The sequence below is a fragment of the Carcharhinus amblyrhynchos genome, chromosome 6 (assembly GCF_965287045.1).
Source record: "Carcharhinus amblyrhynchos chromosome 6, sCarAmb.v2.hapA, whole genome shotgun sequence".
NCBI classification, from domain to species: Eukaryota; Metazoa; Chordata; class Chondrichthyes; order Carcharhiniformes; family Carcharhinidae; genus Carcharhinus; species Carcharhinus amblyrhynchos.
The window spans coordinates 96,876,153-96,899,981 of record NC_137329.1 but is presented as its reverse complement, the minus strand read 5'-3'; the positions used below and the strand labels follow the sequence as shown (position 1 = coordinate 96,899,981).

Sequence of the window (23,829 nt, the reverse complement as noted above, 5' to 3'; positions counted from 1 at the left end):
TTGTAAAATGGACCAAACACTTCTCTCTTACAGTTGCTTGGCAAGTCCTTTGTATGTAAGGGTCTTGGAATCACAGGCAACAAGGCAGCTCAATTCAACAAGGTATTTATTGATTTGTGTTGTTACAGCTATTTGGTCCTATCAAAGGCAGTATGTTCTTCCAATTTTATCTACTTTTTTTTACTAATGGGATTGTAGTATTGTACTTCCTTACATCATTCTAGAATCTATTTTAGTAACAAAGTAAAACTTCTGTTACTCTACAACCCATCAGATTGTGGCCATATTATATTGAAAGGTGAAAACTGGAATTTCCAGTGACATTTTTGACATTATGTAAATACGCAACTAAAACTTCTGCTTCACTCTGCTTATGTTTGGACCAGCTCACAAGAATATGAGATTTTCTCAAAGTTGCATTCAGCATAACATCTCATCCTTAACAAAAGTCTCCTCAAAGTAATACAGCGATGGGGCAAGAGAAATGCAAAACAAATAAATCTGGTTTTAAATGTACATGACTAGCTCAAATGTCTGCATTTGTTAGCAGAGGTAGACCGTCGGTTTACAGTGAACCTGTATGATGCTGTAGCAATTCTATTTGTTCTTCCTATACATATGTGCTTCATAATATGTGCTTCATTGCAGCATTAAAATTGCATCAAGGTTTTATGCACGTCACAAAACACTGATTGCACAAGTTACTGAGACTTCCAACTGTATGGGAATATGGGATGCCTATTTCTTAGCCTTTCCAAAATTGTAAGAGGTTAGGCATTGGGTGGGGCATTATGTACTGGTTTCTGCCAGAAAAATGAAGCAGTAGCGAGATTAAAATTGAGGTTTAAGAGATCAATGTGGATGTGCACAGAGGATTTTGCTTAACTATACTTTTTAATTTAAAACTTCTATGTTTTTAGTTGGTGACCACCACCACCACCTCTCTGTTTCCTAAAATTCATCATTTTTCTACCTTAACATTTTAAATCTCCAATGGGAACCATGACTGTGGAACTTTGACTCATACACATTGCAGCTTTCAGGTCACCGATTTATATTTACAACACATTCTCCAGAACCTGTTATTGCAGTTTATCAGCTAAACAGGTCAACTTTGGCATATATGAAAAGTAAAAATTCAGTTTGTGGTTGTGATTCTGAAATGGTAGATTAATAAATTGAGTAGAATATAATTAGGTAATTAACTATGTATTTCAAAGCTTGAGGTTCTCTGTTTTTATGTAAATATAATGGCCCTGTTTTCCTATTACGAATTCAAGCTTGAGTCTATTATAAGCACATAATCAGATTTGTATATAGCACAGGAATTGTCATATCCATCAGACATTCAAGGTATGATATTTAGGCAAAGAAAACATGACTGCAATTTACCTGAGTACCTTAACCACTTCCGACTTCATTATGATTTTGAATCGTTGAATAGATTTGTGTAACAATTTCATATTTTGTTATCCATTGCATTTGTGGATTTGTTTGTAGTGGGCTTCATCTTTACAAAGGAAAGGACAGCCACAAAAAAGTTATCTTCCTTGTAGTCTGCAAGATATGAGGGAGTTGAGGGAAATTTCTCTGGCGAAAGGAGTCTTCAATACCTTTAAATTAGTTTTAGCACCATAACCTGCTCCAACATTGTTCTTTTTATGATAATTTCAGTTTTCCATGAGAAATGGTTCAAAATGGAAGATTGCTCCCAATTGTGGAAATAATTTAATGATTATGTACTGGCTCCTTAATTGTTCATTAAGAACTGCTCATTAAGAACTTTATGTTTGAACTTTTTGGTTAATCTCTTCCCCAATGTCTTTTCTTTCATGAAGCTACAAATAAATTAAAGTTAAGAGCATGATAGCCACTTAATTACTAAGCAAGGACCTGTTAAGGTAAATTAAAAGGGGGTGGAGAATTGTTCGGCCGAAGCAAAGGCGTTTTAAAGTAGCACTTAAATCCACTTCATAACAATCAGAGCTGCTGCAAAGATATGATGCCGTGTGCCGTGGGGCCTGGAGGTTCAGGAGCAGAATGAAGCATTGGAGATAGAAAGTTATATTCACTGGCAAGGTGATACACTCTGCAAATATATACTAAATCATGTATTCTGAAAATATAACCTGTTATCGGTCATGTCAATAGGATCTCGTTGGACTTGTGTCAACTACTGATGAGTCGCATCTAGTAATGAGGTAACTTCCATCATTTGGGATAACATAGCAAAGATTAATCTACATGGAGTTTGGAATATCTGGTGTAGATTGCTGCATGAGCAGAAAGCTTTAATTGAATGGTTTGATGAGAGGAAGTATTTAGTTAATAACATAGCAGGCATGGATTAGGGCCTGGATTTTTGTGGATGCTCCCTGACATCACAGAACTTAAAAAATGGCGGCTGGAACTCAACTGCCGGATCCCTGGCCACATTCTGACACCCCAAATTTTCACCAGCACGAGATATGAATGAAGGTCGCAAGTCTGCACCTTACACTCCTGTCCTAGTTGGTACCATTGCGGGAGAGGCATCACTGAGCCTTCTGCTATTAGAACAAAGAACAAAGAATAACACAGCACGGGAAACAGGCCCTTCGGCCCAACGAGCCCGCGCCGCCATCTTAACAATGTGTTTTTCCTCCTCCACCCTTGACCCATGTCTATGCTTATGGTGCCCCCATTGGAAACCAGATTAAGGGGAGAATAATTTAGGGACAATTTATTACACCAATCAGCCTAAGAGCACATCTTTGGGGTGTGAGAGGAAACCAGAGCACCTGGAGGAAATCCATGCAACCTCAGGGAGAATGTGTAAATTCCCACAGACACTGGCCCAAATCCATGTATCTGCACAGCTAGCAGTGATAGTCACTGAGCTGTTGTGGTGCCCATCTGCTGGTCCAGTGCTAGGCCACTCTCGAAACATCCAAGAGTGGCCCACGCATGACCCACTGTATGCATGCCCCTCGTTAGGCAACAAGGTGGACTGACACACCTGCGGAGTAAAAGAGAAAAGACATCAACACATGTCACATTAGATTTCCAGGAACGTCCCGAGGCTCTGATCCTTATTTAAAATAGTCTCCTATAACCCTCCATCCCTGTTTTGCTCATGTGTCTATCTAAGTAAACCTTAAACAAGTCCAGTGTGCCTGCCACCACCACCTTACTTGGCAGTGCATTCCATACCCCCACGACCCTCTGTGTGAAAAACCTCCCTCTAGCATCCAAATTATACCTCTCCCCCCTCACCCTAAGCTCATGGCCCCTCGTGATATTTGTCTCCAATCTAGGAAAAAGCCTGCCACTGTTTACTCTATCAATACTCTTCATTATTTTATACACCTCTATCAGATCCCCCCTTAATCTCCGTCTTTCTAAGGAAAAGAGCCCCAGTTTACCCAACCTTTCCTCATAACCCAGTCCTTCCATACCAGGCAGCATCCTGGTAAACTTCCTCTGCACTCTCTCCAGGGTCTCCATGTCCTTCCGGCAGTAAGGTGACCAGAACTGGACGCAGTACTCCAAATGCGCTCTAACCAACGTTCTGTACAATTGTAGCATTAGACGCCAGCTCTTATACTCTATACCCCTTCCTATAAAAGCTAGCATGCCATAAGCATGGAGTTGGGTCAGTTTTTTAAGGTCTCATGGTTCACAGCCCATCAGAGGGGTTGTGAACCATAGTCTGAATGAGAGAACCTATTGAAAGGTGAGTTCATAAGTTCTTACCCATTTTTTCTTGACAACCTATGCCCCCTACACACATCCCACGGCTTCTCACATCCTGGGCGGCACAGTAGCACAGTGGTTAGCACTGTTGCTTCACAGCTCCAGGGACCTGGGTTTGATTCCCAGCTTGGGTCACTGTCTGTGTGGAGTTTGCACATTCTCCTCATGTCTGCGTGGGTTTCCTCCAGGTGCTCTGCTTTCCTCCCACAGTCCAAAGATGTGAGAGTTAGGTTGATTGGCCATGCCAAAATTGCCCCTTAGCGTCCTGTGATGCATGGGTTAGAGGGATTAGTGGGTAAAATATGTAGGGATATAGGGGTAGGGCATGGGTGGGATTGTGGTTGGTGCAGACTCGATGGGCCGAACGGCGCTTTCTGTATTGTAGGGTTTCTATGATTCTATGATCCTCTATGCCAAGCTTTGGCCCTTCACCCACCCCTACAGCTCCACAAATCCTTCATGCCAACCTATGGCACTAATATACCCATTCACTCTGTGCAGAACAACTGAACACTGCAGGAACAATAGCATGTGAGAAAATGCCTTATAAAAAAGTAATTCATTAATTTTAAAAAAACTGCAGCTGGAATTTTCCCACTTTTTGGACGGAAGAAGCTGTAAATGCCCAACCTAAGTGTTGAATTTACAGGAAAACTGGAGTAAATCACGCTTTTTTCTTCAATAGGAGTTCATGCTATAATCTCCCACACTCTGCAATGCAAAGGCCACCAGTGTGGATATCATTAGATTTCAGGGGGCGGCGCCTATTCCCGCCTGGGAGGCTGAAACCCTGTGCACAGGGACAGTGGCCCCGAACTGTTAGCCTCCCACTTGCTGGCCAGCTTGATTGGTAGCCAGCTTGGATCCCCCACAGTGCTGCTCCGCTCCCCCCCCCCCATCTCTCCACAGCCCAATCGTAGCCCACTTGACCATTCCTTGGCCAACCCTGACTGTCCTGGACCAATCTCCACCAACACCCCCACACAGTTCCCTACTCCCCCAGCAATCCTGATCCCCAGCAGGCAGCGGACACCCCCCATGCCCACTGATTGCCCCCTGCACCACACCCCTTTGCAACTGTTCCATGACCAGTGAGAGGTGCCAATCTGATCCCCTATGGGCAGTTTGCTCTTTGGGCAGTGCCAGAGGGCACACACTGGCAACTGGCAGTGTTTCCATGCCCAGGAGGCACCAACCCCAGCAGCCAACCCCATAGGAGCCCTGATTGCCCCCCTTTCACTCCAGCAGGTAAAAGCCACCATTTCCCCAAAAGCGGGGACCTACTATAAACCCTGCTGGAGTGAAACACTCTGGTGGGATGGGAGAGGCTTGAGGGCTTGGAGAATTCAGTCCCGGTCTCGCTAATTACATTTAAATTGTATTAAAAACATATTAAAATGACTTAACTGGTCTTCCCACCAGTTTCCAGTGCAGATCTGATGGCATCAGAAATCTGGCACTGGGAGATGCGTTCACAGTGGGAATACATGAAGGAGTCCCGCTCATGTCCAGCCGTGAGATTCTCCCATCCCATTGTGCTAGAAAATTAGCAGGGTGGGGTGTGAGAATCACTCCCTACATACTGCCTTCTCATCGCCACTATTGTAGCATGCCTTCTTGTGCTATACATCCTGCCTCACCTAATGGCACCGGAGCCCTTAATGGACAAGGTGGAAAAGAATAGAAAGATAATCTTTGTGCAGGGGTCCTGAAGATCTCCAGAGAAGGACCTAAAGAGGAATTGGGAGCAGACAATCAATGGAAGGAGTCTGACAGCGAGAGCTTGGACACAGTGGCAGGAAAAGTTCAATGACCTCACAGGGTCCAAGTCATTGAAAGCATCTTAAAATTGGATAGCCTACCAACTGCACCACTAACCTTGCACACTGCTCAATGACCATACTCCATCACTCACCCACCAATAATCTCTAATAGTCAGACTTCAATCCTTACATTCATATGCTCCATCTCATCCACATACACTTAGCGCTGCTACAAGTCTCACAGCTTCCACATGCTTACAGTTATTCGGCTACAACGGGCATTTCAACCAAACGTATTGCAACAAACTCATTGATACACTTGCCCCTCTCTGGCGGAACAGGGTGGTACGTAACAAAAGGGAACAGTGAAGCAGTGAGGGTCAGGCAAGGGTGAACCTCCTCATCTGTTTAGAGGAGACACTGCTCCTCATTATTGGAACCACTGTAACAGATGTCTTCCTGCCTTATTTTCATTTGGCATGAAGGACAAGCTGCAGTTGTTGATTATGGAACCCCTATAGTGCACAAGGAGGCTATTCAGCCCATCGAGGCTGTACCGATTCTCTAAAAGATCATTTTACTCAGAACCACCCCTCCACCCTATCCCCATAACCCTGCACATTCATCATGGCTAATCTACATAACCAACACACTTTTGGATACTAAGGGACAATTTAGCATGTCAGTTCACCTAACTTGCACATCTTTGGACTGTGGGAGGAAATCGGAGCACCTGGAGGAAACCCATACAGACAGGGAGAACATGCAAATCCACACAGAAAGCCATGCAAAGTCAGAACTGAGCCTGGGCCCCTGGCGCCGTGAGGCAGCAAAACTAACCACTGTACTACCATGCTGCCAATGTTGTGACCATGTACCTTTGTTTTCCAATCAACCCCTCCATATCCCTTATTACTCCGCTTTCCCCTCGTGCATTTCTGCTTCGAGAGTTCCAAGCCTTGCTGCCAGGTCACCAGAGGTGCCTGACAACAAACTGTAAGAAGAAGAAACCATTCTGAGGAGACTGTCATTTGAGTGACATTAACAGCCACCAGTTCAGATCTTTTTATGGCACCTTAGGAGTCCTTGTGTATGGGACTTTGGTAACCTTGGAGATACAGTGATATATGAAAAACTGAGACATTTTGGTGATGGTGCCGGCACCAGCCCAGAAAGATCATCTGGCATAAAATGATGGGTCACTCTGACCTTGAGAACCATTGGCACCGCCATCCTCACCTTGCTTAGAAGCTGCAAGTCCACTTCAAGGAGATGGCACAATCTTCCTACACTGCATGCTTCTGGCATGCTGATGCTACAGCTGTAATATTGCCCTTCCTAACATGACAGCTTGGGCAACCCTGGAAATCTTCAAAATGGGATCCCACCACTTCTTTCTGTTCAAATTTTACAGCCTTTACTTTTTTGGAACATGGTTTTGTTGTGTTATAGTAAGTGAATAGCTAGCTTAGTTCATATGATAATAGTTACAATGTGTAAGTTGCAGAAGGTAATTAGCGTAATTGATCATATAAGCGGATGTGATATTTTCCATGGTGTGAACAGGCACATGGACTTGGCACCCACTCTCAGTACAATACTGTGTGCAATCTTCAGTTGCCCCAATCCAGTGAAAAGTTTCAGAAACTCTTTCTTAAAATTGGAACCAGGCCCTTCATTAATTTTCTGAAAGAGGTTGAGGTCAACACGGGCTTTCCTACTCAAGCGAAAATCCTTGATTGTGGAGAACAAATAATGTCTTCCATATTTGTTTGTTTTGGTATTGGAGTGTGGCTTACCGAGTACCCAGAAGCTTAATGCCACCTGCTCCATACAGCTGTGTTGTGGGTGGAATCAGATGTTGCTTCAGCTATGGTTCCTTATCTGAGTGGACTATAGCACTCGTTCCTGTGCCTAATTTGAAATTGGTGAGGTGACTATTTACAGAGAGATCAACATTCCAAAAGGAGAATCCGGGATCCTTGATCTCACCAAGAAGCATGGTTGAACTTCTTCCTGGTGATGCACCCCAGTCTCATGGGATATTCCACATATTTCTATATCATAGACTTGCACAGCTTTTCAAAGTGTCCCAGCAAGTTGAAGTTGAAACATTCTGCACAGATTACTGGGCATTCTCGTCTGTGAAGTCCTTTGGCGCCACAGTGTTGAAGTGGTTTCCCGCCATGGGATGATCTTTTTGGGTATTGTTTTTCTTGGCCTGGTGCCTTTCTGGCCCTTTGTTGCTTTATGAGCTGGGCAGCATGCTGTAAATGATGGCTTAACCTCACTGCATAAAATGGACCGGTGTTGTCGGTGAATTTCAGACTGCTTGACTATTAAGATCGCCTTTTCTAGAGTCAGATCTTCTTTTACATGTAGTATGTCTGAAAGGATATCATCAGCATTCCAATGACTACTTGGTCTCGTGTGAGCTCTGACCTAAGGTTGCTATAATCACATCCTTCAGCCAATCTGTATAATCTGTTTATGGTCGAGTCAATAAGCTCTCCAGGCTGTTAGACTCACTTGTTGAGTTTACTTTGTGATAAAATTTTACTACTTCTTAAATAACAATAGGTATTGAAGGATTTTAGAACATTTTCAAACTTATCTGAAGATTAATTCCTTGCCTCACAATTATGTCATTGCATATTGGATCTGCAGTATAGTAATGTATTCACTTTTCCAGCCTCTGACTTCTTTATCTAATCGTGAAGCTATCATGTATCTTAAAAAAAATTGACAAAACCCCTGATCTGTGCCAGGTTGGGTGCTTGTATCAGGCCAAATTGATTTGGTTAGTTTATTATCCAAGATTGTTTTTCAGCTCAGGAGAGAAAAGCTTGAAATGCTGTTTCACTTTTGAAGATAGTGCTGCAGTAACTGTTTCTTCAGTGCTTCTTCCTGTGCCTGACGGCTTTTGGCTGCTCTTCCAACAATCACAGATCCGACTTCAAAGGGATCAATTTAGAAATCATAGAATCCCTACTAGTACAGAAGGAGGCCATTCAGACCATCGAGACTGCACTGGCAACAATCCCACCCAGGCCCTATCCCCATAAACCTATGTATTTACCCTGTTAATCCCCCTGACTCTAAGGGTCAATTTAGCATGGCAAACCACCTAACCTGCTCATCTTTGGACTGTAAGATGAAGAGCTTGTCGTATGAGAGACTCATTGGAATTTAGAAAGATGGGGGGTGAATCTTATTGAAACTTACAGGATACTGTGAGGCCTGAATAAAGTGGACATGAAGAGGATTTTCCACTAGTAGGAAAAACTAGAACCAGAGGGCACAACCTCAGGCAGAATGGACAATCCTTTAAAACAGAGGTGAGGAGGAATTTCTTCAGCCAGAGAGTGGTGAATGTGTGGAACTCTTTGCTGCAAAAGGCCATGGAGGCCAGGTCATTGACTGTCTTTAAGACTGAGATAGATAGGTTCTTGATTAATAGGGGGATCAGGGGTTATGGGGAGCAGGCAGGAGAATGGGGATGAGAAAAATATCAGCCACAATTGAATGGTGGAGCAGACTTGAAGGGCCGAGTAGCCTAATCCTCCTCCTATGTCTTATGGTCTTAAACCAGAGCATTGGGAGAAACCCCACACAGACACAGGTAGAATGTGACAGTCAGACAGACAATCACCCAAGAATGGAATTGAACTCAGGTGCCTGGCACTGTGAAGTAGCAGTGTTAACTATCATGCTGCCCCAATTTCTTGCAGCAAACCTTTAAATCAAAGACTTGGGTCCTTTAGAATGTTTTTGGAGTAGTGAGGATGATTAAAACGTGAATCCTAGCTTTAGTTGAGCTTTTAAAGATAGTTTTGTTTATGAAGTCTGGCCATTAGGTGGTAAGGCTGATTTACCGTTCTGTTCTTCTGACTCATTTCTGGCCTGCAGACCTTTAAAGGCTAGTTCAGCCTTAGAATTGAATTTGTGCTCATCCTTGCTAGGTCCTTTGACTCTGGATTTGTTTTGGATTCACAATGGTCTTCCAGGTCTTCAATAGTGCTTCTTTTTAGGTGACCTCCAGCTGTGACTTTGTTTCAGGTGCACTTCAGTCAGGTCAGGATGTTGTAGAGTTTATTGGTAACAGGTAACTATTTACAAAAGTACAAAGTATAGCCCAAACTCAGAGTTAACTTCACATTGGCTTCGTATGTCTCTTTATATCACACCATGGGTGATGCTGTTCTCCAGTATGCTGAATACCTGCTGCTGGGTGCCATGTAGGGGCACCGCACCACTGACCAACCCCCCCACCCGCCAGGCAGGGGGTGCTGTTTTAGTAGCAGCCGTGGTCCCTTACTTGGCACTGCAAAGTGCAAGGCAGACAGAACATTATATTCTGGCGTCCTCGGTAGGGAGGAAGGCCTGCCATGATACAGTGGGCAGGCTTTCCTCCTGAGAATCAGCTCAGGTGTCTCACCACTTTTACATGCAGCATGCAAAACACCCGCCCACCAAAAATGGAATAATTTGGCCGCAGGATTATTACTTGATTTCATGCTTGCAGCCAAAAGCTCAGTGATTCTACACTGATTTTACAGAACAGATTGGAGATAGGATCAGCATTTGATGAGACACCAGGCTGCAACTCAGGCAAGGGTCAATGGTAATAAGTTATGCCGGGATGCAGGCGACTTCCATTATAAAGGATTAAGACGAGGACTTCAATGGGGAAGCACCTAGAAAAATACTGATGGGCATTCACAATGAAAGGCTTGGTACATTGGGAAACCTGCCAGAAAGTCTGCGGTCACAGCCAAGGAACATGGAGATGTCCAGCACCAACTTGGCACAGAGATTTGCACAGATCTTGAAGCCAATCCTTTCCAGTGTGGAGTGATGGCCAACTCAGTTTACACATTTGCAGAGCCAGCCGTGATGCAACATGTGATGGTTGATGTGGCAGCTTTCAGTGCAACACCAGCGAAAGCTACCCCCCCCCAACCCTTGCTACCTCCCCCTGCCCCCCACCCTCCCATCCCAGTCCCTGAATGCAGCAGTTAAGGCTCAGGCTGATGTCATGCATGGTCAGTCTGCCACCTTTGTGCTTGTAGATTACATTGTACAAAGCAGTCCAACAACCTGTCCTGCAAAACATTTCGAGGATGTTGGAGGCACCACCTCACAGGAGTAGTTCAAAGGAGCATGAATTTGTCTGAGGAGGAGGGCATTTGTCTTGCCTAACCCTGCCTCCCTATGGCCAGTCAACCAGTTACCCCGACTGCTGCCATCAAAGTCAAGATGGTGTTGCCTGTGCTTGGAATTTATGGGTCCAGAACTACACAAAGCCACCTGCAGTCTCTTCCATTGAAAGTTAACAGCCTTTCTCCAACTACGCTGCAGCTACTGGAGTGATACTATGCTGGTGTATTGGACAGACATAATCAGAGAGGAGACCGGCAGGAAGAAAATACACAAGGAGATTAGTTAATTTTTATCTGCAATATGGGATGATTTCATCTATAAATTTGAATGATTATTTTGTGGTGGCTCTTATTTTTGTATTGTGGCCAAGCAAACATTGTGAAGGCAGTGAGCAAGGAAAGGTTTACGTGTGGGAATGTTTGTAAATGGGGAAGTGTTGTTCGTGGTATTACCCTCAGATGTGTTTGTTCTTCATGGACAGCCCAAGAAGAACAGGAATGAAAAGATTATCTAGGGTGCCTCCTTTTTTCCTTGAATTCTAGTTCCCCTTCTCCTCCTCACACTCCTGTTCCTCAGTTGCTACCCTAATAGCTGGTGGTGAGGACCATGCGTGCCCTCATGAAAAATAAAAGAAAGATTTATATTTACGCGGTGCTTTGCATGAACACCAGTTGTATCAAAGCACTTTACAGCCAATTAATACTTTTCTGAGTGTTTTAAAATTTGTTTTGAGGGATGTGGGCATTGTTGGCTAGGCCACCATTTTTATCATGGATCACTAAAAGGTCTTGAGAAGGTGCTGATGAGCCACCTGCTGCAATTTGTGCAGTAATGGGTTGACACCAGGCAATCTGATCACTTGTGAGCGAACTGAAGCCCTCACATGGCCAATGAGTGGCTACTTCTGTGCCCCTCCCACCACTGCTCAGATGTTACCTATGATGGGGAGGTCAGCCAAGTGTCTGGTTCATCAGGCGAAACATGGCAGACTGGGTGGTCAGGCAAAAAGGCCTACCTCCTTTTCAAATCCTCAGGTGCATCAGAGGCCCACCCTTAGTTAATTCTCCCTTTGAGTTTCCCTAATCTTTTGCTCTAAACCCTCCTTTCTGGGGTCTGCCAACCTGACCCTGGCAAGACCCCAGACTTTACCTTTAACTCCAGTGCCACGGCTAATTATTTCCTTCTGGGACTGTCTGCAGTTCCAGCAGTGTAAACACAGTAAAAAGTCTGACAACACCAGGTTTTAGTCCAACCGATTTTTTTGATAGTAAACGCACAAGCTTTCGAGGTTTCCCTCTTTGTCAGGTGAATGGAGAGTTCTGGCCTCAGACAGAGCATATAAAGCACAGACAGTTTAGAGATTACTGATTAGAATGCGAATCTTTACACCTAATCTGCTGTTCAAGTCCTAAAGTTCCACAGTTCCCAGTGGCACTGCTGGGACAGGAGAACTGCTGGCTATTTGATTAGCCATCAGCTGTGGGATTTCCTCCCTGATGAGAGCGGAATACTTGCCTCAGCCAATTAACAGCCTCACAGCTGTCAACCACCTGAAAGCACACCCTTTCAAATTGTGATGGGCTTGTCCCCCAAATTTTACATAAGGAGGTTGGGGTACTGCCCTCAGTGTAAAATTCAGCCCCAGTTGTGCTCTCACCAAGATCCTTTATAATCACACTAAGATTTCTTTATTATTTTTCTAATATTTCTTTGTAATAAAGGTTAACATATCACTTACTTTCCTTTGCTTCTTTTGCTTGCTCTCCCACCATGTTAACTTGCCATGCTTTGAGTGCAAGGACACCTTGATCCATATGAATATCAACAGTTTCTCACCATTTAATAAATATTTTGCTTTACAGTTTCCTTCCAAAGTGGATAACATCACACTTCTATAGATTATATTTAATCCACTACATTCATATCCACTCACTTAATTTGTTTTATACCCCTTTTGCAGTCTTCTTACATCTTCACAGTTTACTTCCCCACCTAACTCTGTATCATTAGTAAACTTGGATATATTATACTCAATCCTCATCTAAGTCTAGACTCTAAATGGCTGAGCCTCAAGTACTAATTCTTGTAATACCTCACATCTTGAGAAAATGACCCATTTATTTCTATTCTGTTTTCTGTCTGATAACTAATACCAAATCCATGTAAATATATTATCTGAATTCCGTGAGGCCTAATTTTGCTTAATAACTACTTCTATGGCGGCTTATGAAATTAATCAGGAACTATTTAGGAAGCAGTTGATGAGCTCTGTAAATAGTGTTGGTGGGAACTCCTCCTAGTGCTGGACGCTTGTTCACCTTTGCAATACTAAGAGTTGAGCTCCAAAATGGAACCACAGCCCTATTGACTTCATGAAGTGCCTGCATATTTACAGCAGCTTGCAACTTTACCTCACATTTAAACAAAATAGGTTCTGATCATGTTTCTGCCCAGTTTTGAGCCCAGGACATTTTGTGTGTAAAGCAAATGCGATGATCACTGCATTGCAGAAACAGTGCTAGAAGCTAGTGAGAACTAATATAGCGCCTTTCCCGACCAGTGGATACCACAAAGCACTTTTCAGCAAAGTGTAGATATCGGGAAGATATCGGGAAGTGTAGATAAAGTGTTGTGATATCGGGAACGCAAAAAACATTCACCAGAAGAGCTCACAGACTAACGCCCCCATCAATACGGTGTAATTAGCCTCAGATGTGTCACTGCAGCCATCATTTTCAGACCATTTTCAGGTGGGGTGCAATTGACCCCAATTCGTGACCTGTAAAATTATTTCAAATTAATTATTCAGTCAGTTCTGATGGATGACTGGATAAGATCACACTAAGATGTTACCTTCCAGCTTGTATCCCATGAGTGAAATGATATTTGAAAAGTACTTTGGCTTTTTAAGAATAAGATGCTAGTTAAACCACAAACATGTGCACATTTGAGGTTAAAATCCAAGGTACTAGTCAAAAATAAACTTTCAAATGTTTTTGTTTGTATAGCCTAAGCGGTAACACAGAAAATTGGAGGTGAGTTAATTTTTTACTTTGTTTCAGTGAGAGCGACTATTTTACTGGGTTCCATTTGCAGTAGTTTTGAACAACATTGATTTGAGTTTGATAGAAAGCCATTCTTTTGAAGAGTGGACACTGATGTGAACCGTTACAAATCAGACCTGATTAGAGCCTCGCCTCATCTTACTTAGAGATATTGTACTGTGTTGGCAGGATTAAAACAAATGCTTTCTCAAATGCAAATCCGGGTAAACTAATTCCGTAATGATATTGCCTTTGCATTGAGACATTACTTAAATATCTTTACCACCCATACAAATCAAATAAACTCATGATGTTCAACTTAAATGTTTTATCATAAATCTCATTCTCTTTGTTAATTAATACGTTTTGTAATTAGGGATTTAAATCTGTTTCAGAACGTTTCAAGGTCTATTAATGAAAACAGAAAGTAAGATTTTCTATAATGATGGATTTAAAATGTATTTTATTGAGGATTTCAAATTAGATGAGGTGTTTCTGTGAACAAATTTAATTTGACTATGTGCTTTGGAATATGTCACAATGTCAGTATGTGATGGAAAACTAGGGTTGACGTTTATCTGATGAGAGAAGTGATTAAGCCCAGAAAGTGCTTAAGCTATCATTAAATTTCCTGTGCTCATAAAATTGATAATCTCACAGTAAGGATAGACTTTTAGGCTATCGTTTTGTTTCTAGTGAATACTTGTCTGAACTCTGAAGTTTTAATGCCTTTTAAACACTTTCAATCACCAGCTTATGGAGTTGAATCAATATACTTACTTATGATTCAAGAATTAATTTACTAATTTTCAGGATTTGAAAAAAAATTCATTGATCTCTACTTTATATTTAATTGTCTGCCATAATTAAAAGAGAGAAGGGTTAAATTTACGATGACCAGACAAGAGAAAAGTGTAATTATAGCTGGAAGACAGTGTTGGCCAGTGTCCCGTCTACACTTTCAAAGCTCTGACTGTTCTGGAATCTGTAATCAGCAGGGAAATAAGCAAGGCAGAAGAAAAAGCAGACAGTTTTTTTTCTCGTAACAGCTTGCTTTGGCCTCCATGCCAAGTGTAATACTGCGTGCTTTTATTGACCATTCCTCCTTGTGATATCATTTTGTACCATTGTCAGAAGGCGACTACGTTTACTGATACAAACAGTGAGATAATGAAGAAAGGCATTGTAGACTGTGCTTATAAGTATGGGAGCAGTCTTTAATATGTTGTGATTAATTAAATCATCTGTAGGGCGATGATGAGTGACTTTTAATGTTATATGATTTCTCTTTGCATGAGGTACAGCTTAGTTACTGTAACTTTAGTTTCCTTTTACAGTCTCAGTGGCAAAGGTAGTAAAATACTTCAACCACAGTGCTGAAATGTTCTTTTCTAAATCATGTGGCTATTATGTTTATAAATATTTAGGGTTTATACCTTTTTGATATGGATCATTTTCGGACAGAGTTTCCCATTTGTTCCATCCACTTAAGAAGAGTGCTGTAGGTGTAACGTGCATGAGAAAATAACATCAGGAGCAGGTATAGACTATTCAGCCCCTCAGTGCTGCTCCTCCACTAAATTAGACAATGACTGATCTGCATCTCTACACCATCTCCTTGCCTTTTCTTCATATCTCTCACCAGACAAGAATCAAACTGTCTGATTTGCAATACCAATTCTCCAAGCATACATAGCCTATTGGTGGAGGGAGTTCCAGATTAGTGCCCAAAGAGAGAAAACTTTTATCCAAATTTGTGCCACCCTTTAAAGAAGAAACATTTCTTGGTTTTGCACCAGGCTGAGGTAATTTTAAAATCATATCTCTTTTTTTTTCTTGATTCCACCACCAGAAGAAATAGTTTGTTCCTTTTCAAATCCTCATATAATTTTAACCATGATTAAAGCCTCTCAATCCTCTAAGCGCAAGGAAATACAAGTCACATTTGTGCGGCTGTTATCATAATTTAACCCTTCAAACCTCGGTGATATTCAGGCAACCCTGCAATGTTTCCCTTCTAAAGCCATTATGTCCATTTTGAGATAAAAGCAAATTACTGTGGATGCTGGATCTGAAACCAAAAGAGAAAATGCTGGAATCTCAGCAGGTCTGGCAGCATCTGTAAGGAGAGAAAAGAGCTGGCGTTTAAAGTCCAGATGATCTTTGTCAAAACTGAATCTGGTCCTCCATATGGAGTCTGATCAAAGCTAAACAATTTCCTCCCCTTTGTATTACAGATTTCTGCTCATCTAGTGACTCTTCCAATTATCTAATTGGGTTTTTTTACATGCTCCAGAAATCCCTGACATAATGTAGTTAATTATACAAAGACTGGTCCCAAATTACCTTCACTTAATATCAGTCTGTTGCAAGGACAATAATTATACACCATGATCCCTACAAGCATTTTTAGGGCTTAATAAAATTTTACTGCCTAGCTGAGCAAAACTAATCCTTTCTTGACCTCAAACAGTGTCTTTAAGACTCTCCTTAAAACGTATCTTTTGGGCTAAGCTTTTACTCACCTGCCCTAATACTATTTTATGATTACCTGAGTTTTATTTTCTTTGAAAATGTGACTATTTACATTGTCGATGTTTTCTTTACTCTCAAATCACATTGCACAGCAATGGAATAATTAGAACTTTTATTCTAATAAAATAAGAATGGAATAATTAGAACTTTTATTCTAATAAAATAAGCTTTAGGGGAACTAAAACAAAAAAAATCTTGTTTATCATTTCATCCATCTTTTTAGCTTGTTATCTAATTAAATTTGCATACATTTTCTCAGAATGCATCATGAAGGATTTTGGAAAAAACCTTATTGAGCCTACTTGGAGTGATTGCAGATCTTAAAACCCCAATGGGTGGCATGGTGACGCAGTTGTTAGCAATGCTGCCTCAGAGCACCTGGGTTCAATTCTGGTCTTGGGTGACTGTGTGGATTTTGCACATTCTCTTCGTGTCTGCATGGGTTTCCTCCGGGTACTCCAGCTTCCTCCATAGTCCAGATATGCGGGTTACGTCGATTCGCCATGCTAAATTGACCCTAGTGTCAGGGGATTAGCAGGGTAAATGTGTGAGGTTATGGGAGTAGAACCTGGGTGGGATTGTGGCCGGTGCAGACTGGATGGGCTGAATGGCTTCCTTCTGCACTTGTACGGGTTCTATGATTCTATGAGATTAGGGGGATTAGAGGGGTAAATACACGGTGTTAGAGGCTAGGGCCTGGAAAGATGCTCTGTCAGAGAATCAGTGCAGACTTGATTGGCTGAATAGCCTCCTTCTTCACGGCAAGGGGTTCTATGGTTAAACCCCATCTATTAACAGCTATCAGATTAGTATGGGCATAAACCAATTGACCCAAATTTTCATGTACGACAAATTAAAAATACTTTTTTTTACTTAAAGCAGGATTAATTAGAGTCAAGTTGGTCATATTGTGCCAGTGGTGATGATATATATTGTGTCCATGATCCTTAATGTGGTGTATTACTGATGTCATCTGTGCTGTCACCAAGCAAAGCACCAATCTGTAATGATAAATTGCCTGCAAAATTGATCATGTCCCCAGGGTGAATTAGTCATCCATGGGCCTTACAGCCAATTATGCTCATTTATAGGCTTTAAAAACTAAACTGATTCTTTTGGATGCAAAAACATTAAATGATACATTTTAACAGCTTTTAAGATGTGATTTTCATTTCAATTGATGAAGAAACTGAATAATGTACTCCAATATACTAGTAACTAGTTTCAGATATCTTTAAAAAAGTAAGTTTTGCTTGTTTCCTACAACAGTGACCACACTTCAATTGTGGAAAATGTGGGAAGTATTATATAAATGGAAGTCTTTTTAAATTCAAAATCGGAAGTAATGATTTGATACTGTGATTTTAAATGGTTATTTTTTGCGATAAGTCTATTTTCAGCTGTTTAAACCATATTTCACCAAGTTACAATTCTTAACTTAAAGGAAACATTTTCCAGAGCAAAACTTCCAAAAATTTTGTTCTAAGAGATTGCCCAATTACACTGGTTCACGTGTCAAGCAATATATAAATGAGCTTGAACAGAAAGCATTTTTCAAAATCGCTGAAATTTTGGATGCAATTTACACTGGAAATAACAAAATAGTTAAAGTGGAAAGTCTACCACAGTAACTTTAACTCTGAAAATGTTTCACAGAGGTGGAAGAAGAGAATGAATGCTGAACCAGAGAAGGGAACAGTGATAATAGATTTTCCAGGGAGGTGAATTTAAGGAAGATCTCAAAGAAGGAGACCAAGTTGAGATGGCGTGGTTTACTGAGGGAAATTGTGTGGCAATGATTGGGAAATATCACACGGGGTGCAAAGGAGACCAAAGTCAGGAAAATGGATTATTGGGGAGATGGCTGTAGCAGTGGAGGAGATTACAGGATTACAGAGATTGAGAGAGATAAGGCAGTGGAAGGGGTTAAAAATAAGAGTGAGAATTTTAAGCTTGTGACATTGGGGTGTTGGGCTCCATCGTCAGTGAAAGTAATGAAAGTGATGGCAAGCGAGACTTGGGTGGGAAAGGAAATGCAATTTTTTTATGTTTAAGTGCTTGGCTCAGAAGCTGCCCAGAAAGCAACTGGGTCGATTTTTAACTGCTGGTCACCCGCTCCTTGCATGATAAATGGGTGTCTAGCAGCTGGAAATCAGACAGCCCACAAGACTGTCACAAGATCCATTTGAAACAGTTTTCAGGTGAGCCTGTAAATAGGAAGGCAACAGGCCTACACAGTTTTCAGCAGCAAATTAGGGTCCTGTAAAAGCTCCTGTAGGTACAACTCAGGCCAAGTTAATTTCCATCTGCTCCAAAGATGTGCTTTCATCACCTTAACTCCTTGGACCAGGGAATTTGTATATCCCTGCCATTTTTGGCACTGCTGGGTGCCCACCTCAGTGGGGTAAAAAGTGAAATGCTGCTGTTTGCTGCCCTCTGTATATCTTCCAGTTCTAAAGCAGGTTATCAGCTACAGTAAACTGAATTCTGAAACTTAACAGAAAACAAATCACATGTTAAATTACCATGCGTGGAATTTAATCTGAAAGGTGTGGGGCCTGTTGGCAGATCTGGAAGTGGGCAGCAATGTCATGTGAAGCAGAAGCAGCTGGCTGACTGCAATGATGCCATGGCCAGTGAATTAATGATCCGCATGTGCCCATCAACTCATGCCTTGGAGATGAGCTGGAGGGCGGAAAAATCAGAAGCAGCTACAGGCTGCCATTTTTAAATGCCAGCTGGACCTTCCTTCAATGATTTCTGTGTGACAATCTTGAAGTTGGCAGCCACTTCTAATCAGCATGATTGTTGTTAAAAGCATGAGCAAATAACATCTACAAGTTGGTATTCTGTCAGTGTGCATCACATCAGCTGAGAGATTGATTGGTGTCATAGACGACAGTAAGAAACATTTGAAAGTGGTGCCACCCTTGAAAGTGGGCATAAAGGAGGCATGTGACACACATGGATGGGAGGATTGATTGCAACGGGTTGTCAGCTAATTCTGTTTCTTACTTCCTACCAGTCTCAGGACCCCGGAGAGACACGGAGCAGAGGCAGCCGCAATTCCAGTTCTGGGGAGGAGGGTGTCATTTAGTGGAGGATGTAGCATCAAATCTTCCCCCACACCATTTATCAGCGCAGGTCTTTTTACCTCGGTGAGAATGGATTTGTGATATGTCCTGGGTTCACAGTCTAGTGAGCCTATCACTGATACAGAGAGTAACTGTCAGAGGCTTTGACAGCTGAGGGCTCTGGCAGGTGGAGTCCTGCTGGAGGCCAGACCCACGCTAAGCCTTAAGCTATTGGCCACATTGAATTTGCTGGAGTTACAACTTTGAACAGGGGAACATCTTTCAGAGCTGCCAAAGACATTGTGCAGACTTCGGCAGACAGTGGAAAAGTCCAGACAGGCTATGACTTCTAACATGTCTTAGGTGTGTCAGTATGTGGCTTTCTCTATGGAGGGGTTGGCCATTGTCATGAAGAGTCAGATACAGCAGACACTCAGTGGCTGCTAGGTGTGTGCTCAGACTTGTATACCATCACCTTGGCTATGAACTCAGTGCAACAGTGATAAGGAGAGGGGAGGACACTGAACCTGGAATCCTATCCAGACCAATGCCCTATCTGAGTATTCAGGCACATCACACACCGAGAGGTAGGAGGAACTGCAAATGGTCACATATTCTCTCATAACATTCCTAAGTTGGAAAGGTTCACTTTGCTTCCTTTGCTAGTGATTGAATGTGTCCGAAGGAAGAGGCCACTGGTGAGTTCTTGGCTCTGATTGGAGAGCTTGTCAGCATGCCGGGCTCTTCAAGGCTGAAAGCACCAGGATCATCTAAGGAAACAGGGCATCATGCCTAGAAATCTGCCTCCAGCTCAGCTATGCCAGTGGCCATACCTCATAGCATCCATTACCATTTTTGGAAGATGATTTATTTGCACTATGGCAGCATGGATGAATGTGCTTTTGATGTTAGCATGCATCTTCTATGTGTGATTAATTCGTGAGGCAGTTTTTATTCTGCTTCATTTATTCAGTCTCAGGTGGTCTCTAATTGAAAATCTCAGGCTCTGTTGTGTGTGGTGGCTCCTTTCCTTGACTATCTTCCATGACAAAGCAGTGGTCATGCAGTGGTTGTGTGATGGATGCTGGGAATGTTGTAGATGGGAGGGGGAGATGTTTTCAGTGGTGGGTAAATGCCTGATCTTTTAGTGGCCTTATGAGTGGAGGCATCAACTCAGAATGAGGTTCTTATGAATACCCCTTGTCCACTGCTCCATTGTTCTGACATGCTAGATGATGAAGTCCTGTTTCCCCAGTCTTCTCCTCCAAATCCCCCTCATCAGAAGATGACAGAATCTCCTGCAGCTCATCGGGATTCAAGGCTTTCCCCCTTGATGGTGCGGGATTGTGAAGACAAAGCATAGTCCAGTGATCCTGAAAACTGTCACTAGATTGTAATGCAGAGCGCTATCAGAACAATCAAGGCACCAGAATCTCATTTTCAGAAGGCTTACTGTCTGCTGTATCATGGCTGAGGTGGAGCTGTGGCAGACATTGTAACATCTCTGCCTCAGTGCTAGGATCTCTCACCGGTGTTAACAGCCATGTTTAGAGAGGGTACCCCTGTCGCCAAGAATCCATCCATTGAATTGTGTGAGAAGCTCGAGTAGATGTAGCAGTTATGAGGTGCTAGAAACGAACAAGCCATGGCGCTTCCAGGGAAATGAGCATACAAAACTGAAGGATGAACTTCCTGTGGTTGAATAGCAACTGTGCACTAATTGAATGGAAGTCTTTCCTGTGGATGAAGATTGCAGTTTGGTCTGCAGCCTTAATGGCTGTGTGTGTGCAATCTATGACTCAGTGTGGACACGGAAAGCCTGCAAAGGCCCCAAAGCCTCCAGTCTTCTCTGCTTTCTTTCCAGGTCCTTGTAGAACACAGCACTCATGACTTTCCTGATGTAGCAGTGTGTGGCAGTTTGTGATATCCTGCACATGTCTCCAGTAAACAATCTGGATGCATAAAAATTGAACATGTTGCTGATCAACAATATGGCTCAAATTGGGCATCTGCCCAACAAATTGGACACAGACTGTGCTGCAACAGCTTACAAAAATCAGCCACTGGCTCCCTGGAGAGGCGCAATCTTCTCTGGCAAAGTTGCTCGGAAAACTGCAATACTATATACTTGAACGCAATTTAAGGATGGTGCGAGTCTCAGTACTCTGGAAAGAGGGACGTTCCGTCTTCTGTCTCTCTCCGGGCTCAGCTTCCCCTGGGTCCTGGCCTGCTGTAGACTGCCCCTGTTAGTGCTCCAGCTGCTCCAGTCATTCAGCCTCTGCTGCCTGGCTTCCCTTTCCTCTGTGCCTTCCTTCCTTCCCGTATGATTCCCATTGTCTCCAGTTTTCCTTCTTCACTGGTCGCTTCACTTGGATGCAGATTTTGGAACCTTTGACTCTCTGTTTAGGCCTTCCCCAATAGAGTTCAGCTCCTGAGCTTCTGGGAACGGCCCTGCCGCTACAAGCCAGAATTGTCTCCTCCCACCTGTGGTGGGAAATGTCATGGGTGGGACGGAAAACTTGGAGAGGTGGCCAAAAATCCATTGGCAGGTATGTGACCACCATTCACAGAGGCGGGATGTTCCCATCCTGCTGCAGTGAATGGAGCTTTGGCTGGGCACAAAATTCTCTGACCTTGCTGCAGCGGGAGCTGGGCATGAGCGGGCAGTAAGATTGCGCCCATTGACTTTCAGTGGGTATTTCTGGACTGGAAAATCTCAGCCTCAAGAGTTTTGGCCCTCAGTTTCTGTTGGTCATAAGGTGTCATTAAACTGTATTCAAGGCTATCATAATGCCAAATAAATGCCTTTTCAATTCCTTAATTAATTTCCTGCCATTTGTATGAGGCCTGGCCACCTTACTGGCTTCCCACCATTAATATGATTTCTCAGCCACTCCCAGCATTGTGCCTCCTGTACGATTCTACCATGCCCCTGCCACAATCTCCACTGCTGCACATTTCATTAAATTCTGCCCCGATTACAGAAGCATTTAACTTTCTTTTCTTTCAGCATTGCATTTCACAGTTTTTGCACCATTGGAGGCTGAAAGATTGTGAGAATAAAGTGACATGCTTCACAATGTGTCTTATTAAAATGATATTCCTTCAGGCAGTCTTACGTTTGGTTGACTTTAATGACTGGCTGAGGAAAAGAACAAATGCATTCTGGTTTACAGTGATTGAAATGTTCAGGCAGTTATTAATTTCGATCAGTGTGGGCTGAGACAAAAAAAAGAACTGACAGAGACCGTTTGTAACTGCTTAGTGCGAGTGTGGTTGGTGATGCCCAGGAAATGTAATCCTCTTTGTTTTGAGTGTATGAATGAACGCAGCATGTGCCAGACACGGGTGGGTGGAATGTGGTGTCAGACAAATTATTCTATTTTTAGTGCACTAACCTTCTGCATATGCTTTCAATCAAAAGCAGGATTCATATGCATCAGGCAATCAGAGACGGTCTGGAGGTTTGGCCTTTCATTTGCTCTCCACAGCTTTATTTACAGGCATAAAACTGAAAATCCTGTGACAGCTGGGTGCAGAGTACCAACCAGTTTGCTGTAGCCATGGTGTGGAATTTCACTGTGTGCTTACTTTATTTAACCAGCAGCACACTTGCAATGTATTGTAAAATAGTCAGGGAGAAATCTCAGCCTGTGCCGTTTAAGTTTCTGCATCCATTTCAATTGTAGCAGCATTCTTTGTCAGAAGAGACGTGTGCAATCATTCCTTTGTTTGCTTCTTTTTTTAATACCGGTTAAATATCTTTTATCTGTACTCATCCAAAAAACGAATGTTTTTATTTCAGTGGACCCATCAGCCAACACAAACCTCATTGACCTTTTGCATGGGAAGCCGAGTCAACAAGATAAAAATAAAAGACAAACTTATGAAACAAAACCCAATGTTGACGAGGCAGATGAAGCTGGAAGAACTATTCAAGAAGGCCTCCCTGCAGAGAACATCAACACCCTGAACTCAATAGCTACACCACATTCGAAAACCTAAAATATCTGAATCCCGAAACACAATGGGGCCCGAGGGTTTCAGATAAATGATATTCGATCTGTAATGGATCTCTTTGCATTACGGTTACTGTACTGAAGCATTTCTATATCCATTTCTATTTCAACTTGAGCTGGTTTCACATTGAGAAGCACAATTTCTTTATGCACCTGAAGATATCAGTTTGAGACTTGAGCAAAATTGGGTCTTGGGCTCCTTTGCCTTGAAAGCCAGGGAGTTGTGGACTGTGATCTTGCATTCTGACACAATTCACGATCAGAGCTATAGGGATTTCTGCTGGCTGCAATGCCTCATCTGTAGGCCTACTGAGGTTGGGGGGCTAAGCAGTGGAGGCATCTGTACAGTCTGGTAGTGGTCTGCACCATTTTTGTGGAGCCAGGAGCGTGAGTGATCCATTTATTTTGGTATGCGATCATTTACCTCATGGAAGAATGTAATACTGTGGATGTTGAAAACCTTAAAATAAAAACAGAAAATGTTAGTAATACTCAG

The 23,829-nt window shown here is 42.6% G+C and overlaps 1 protein-coding gene across 1 annotated transcript in view; it reads left to right on the top strand.

The window, feature by feature from the left end:
• The window catches only part of kcnq1.2 (potassium voltage-gated channel, KQT-like subfamily, member 1.2), a 483,492-nt gene that overhangs the window by 154,188 nt on the left and 305,475 nt on the right, over positions 1-23,829 (top strand). The window contains exon 14 of the mRNA XM_080191027.1: positions 34-102. Coding sequence (XP_080047153.1) covers positions 34-102 — 69 coding nt within the window. The remainder of the gene's footprint in view (positions 1-33; positions 103-23,829) is intronic.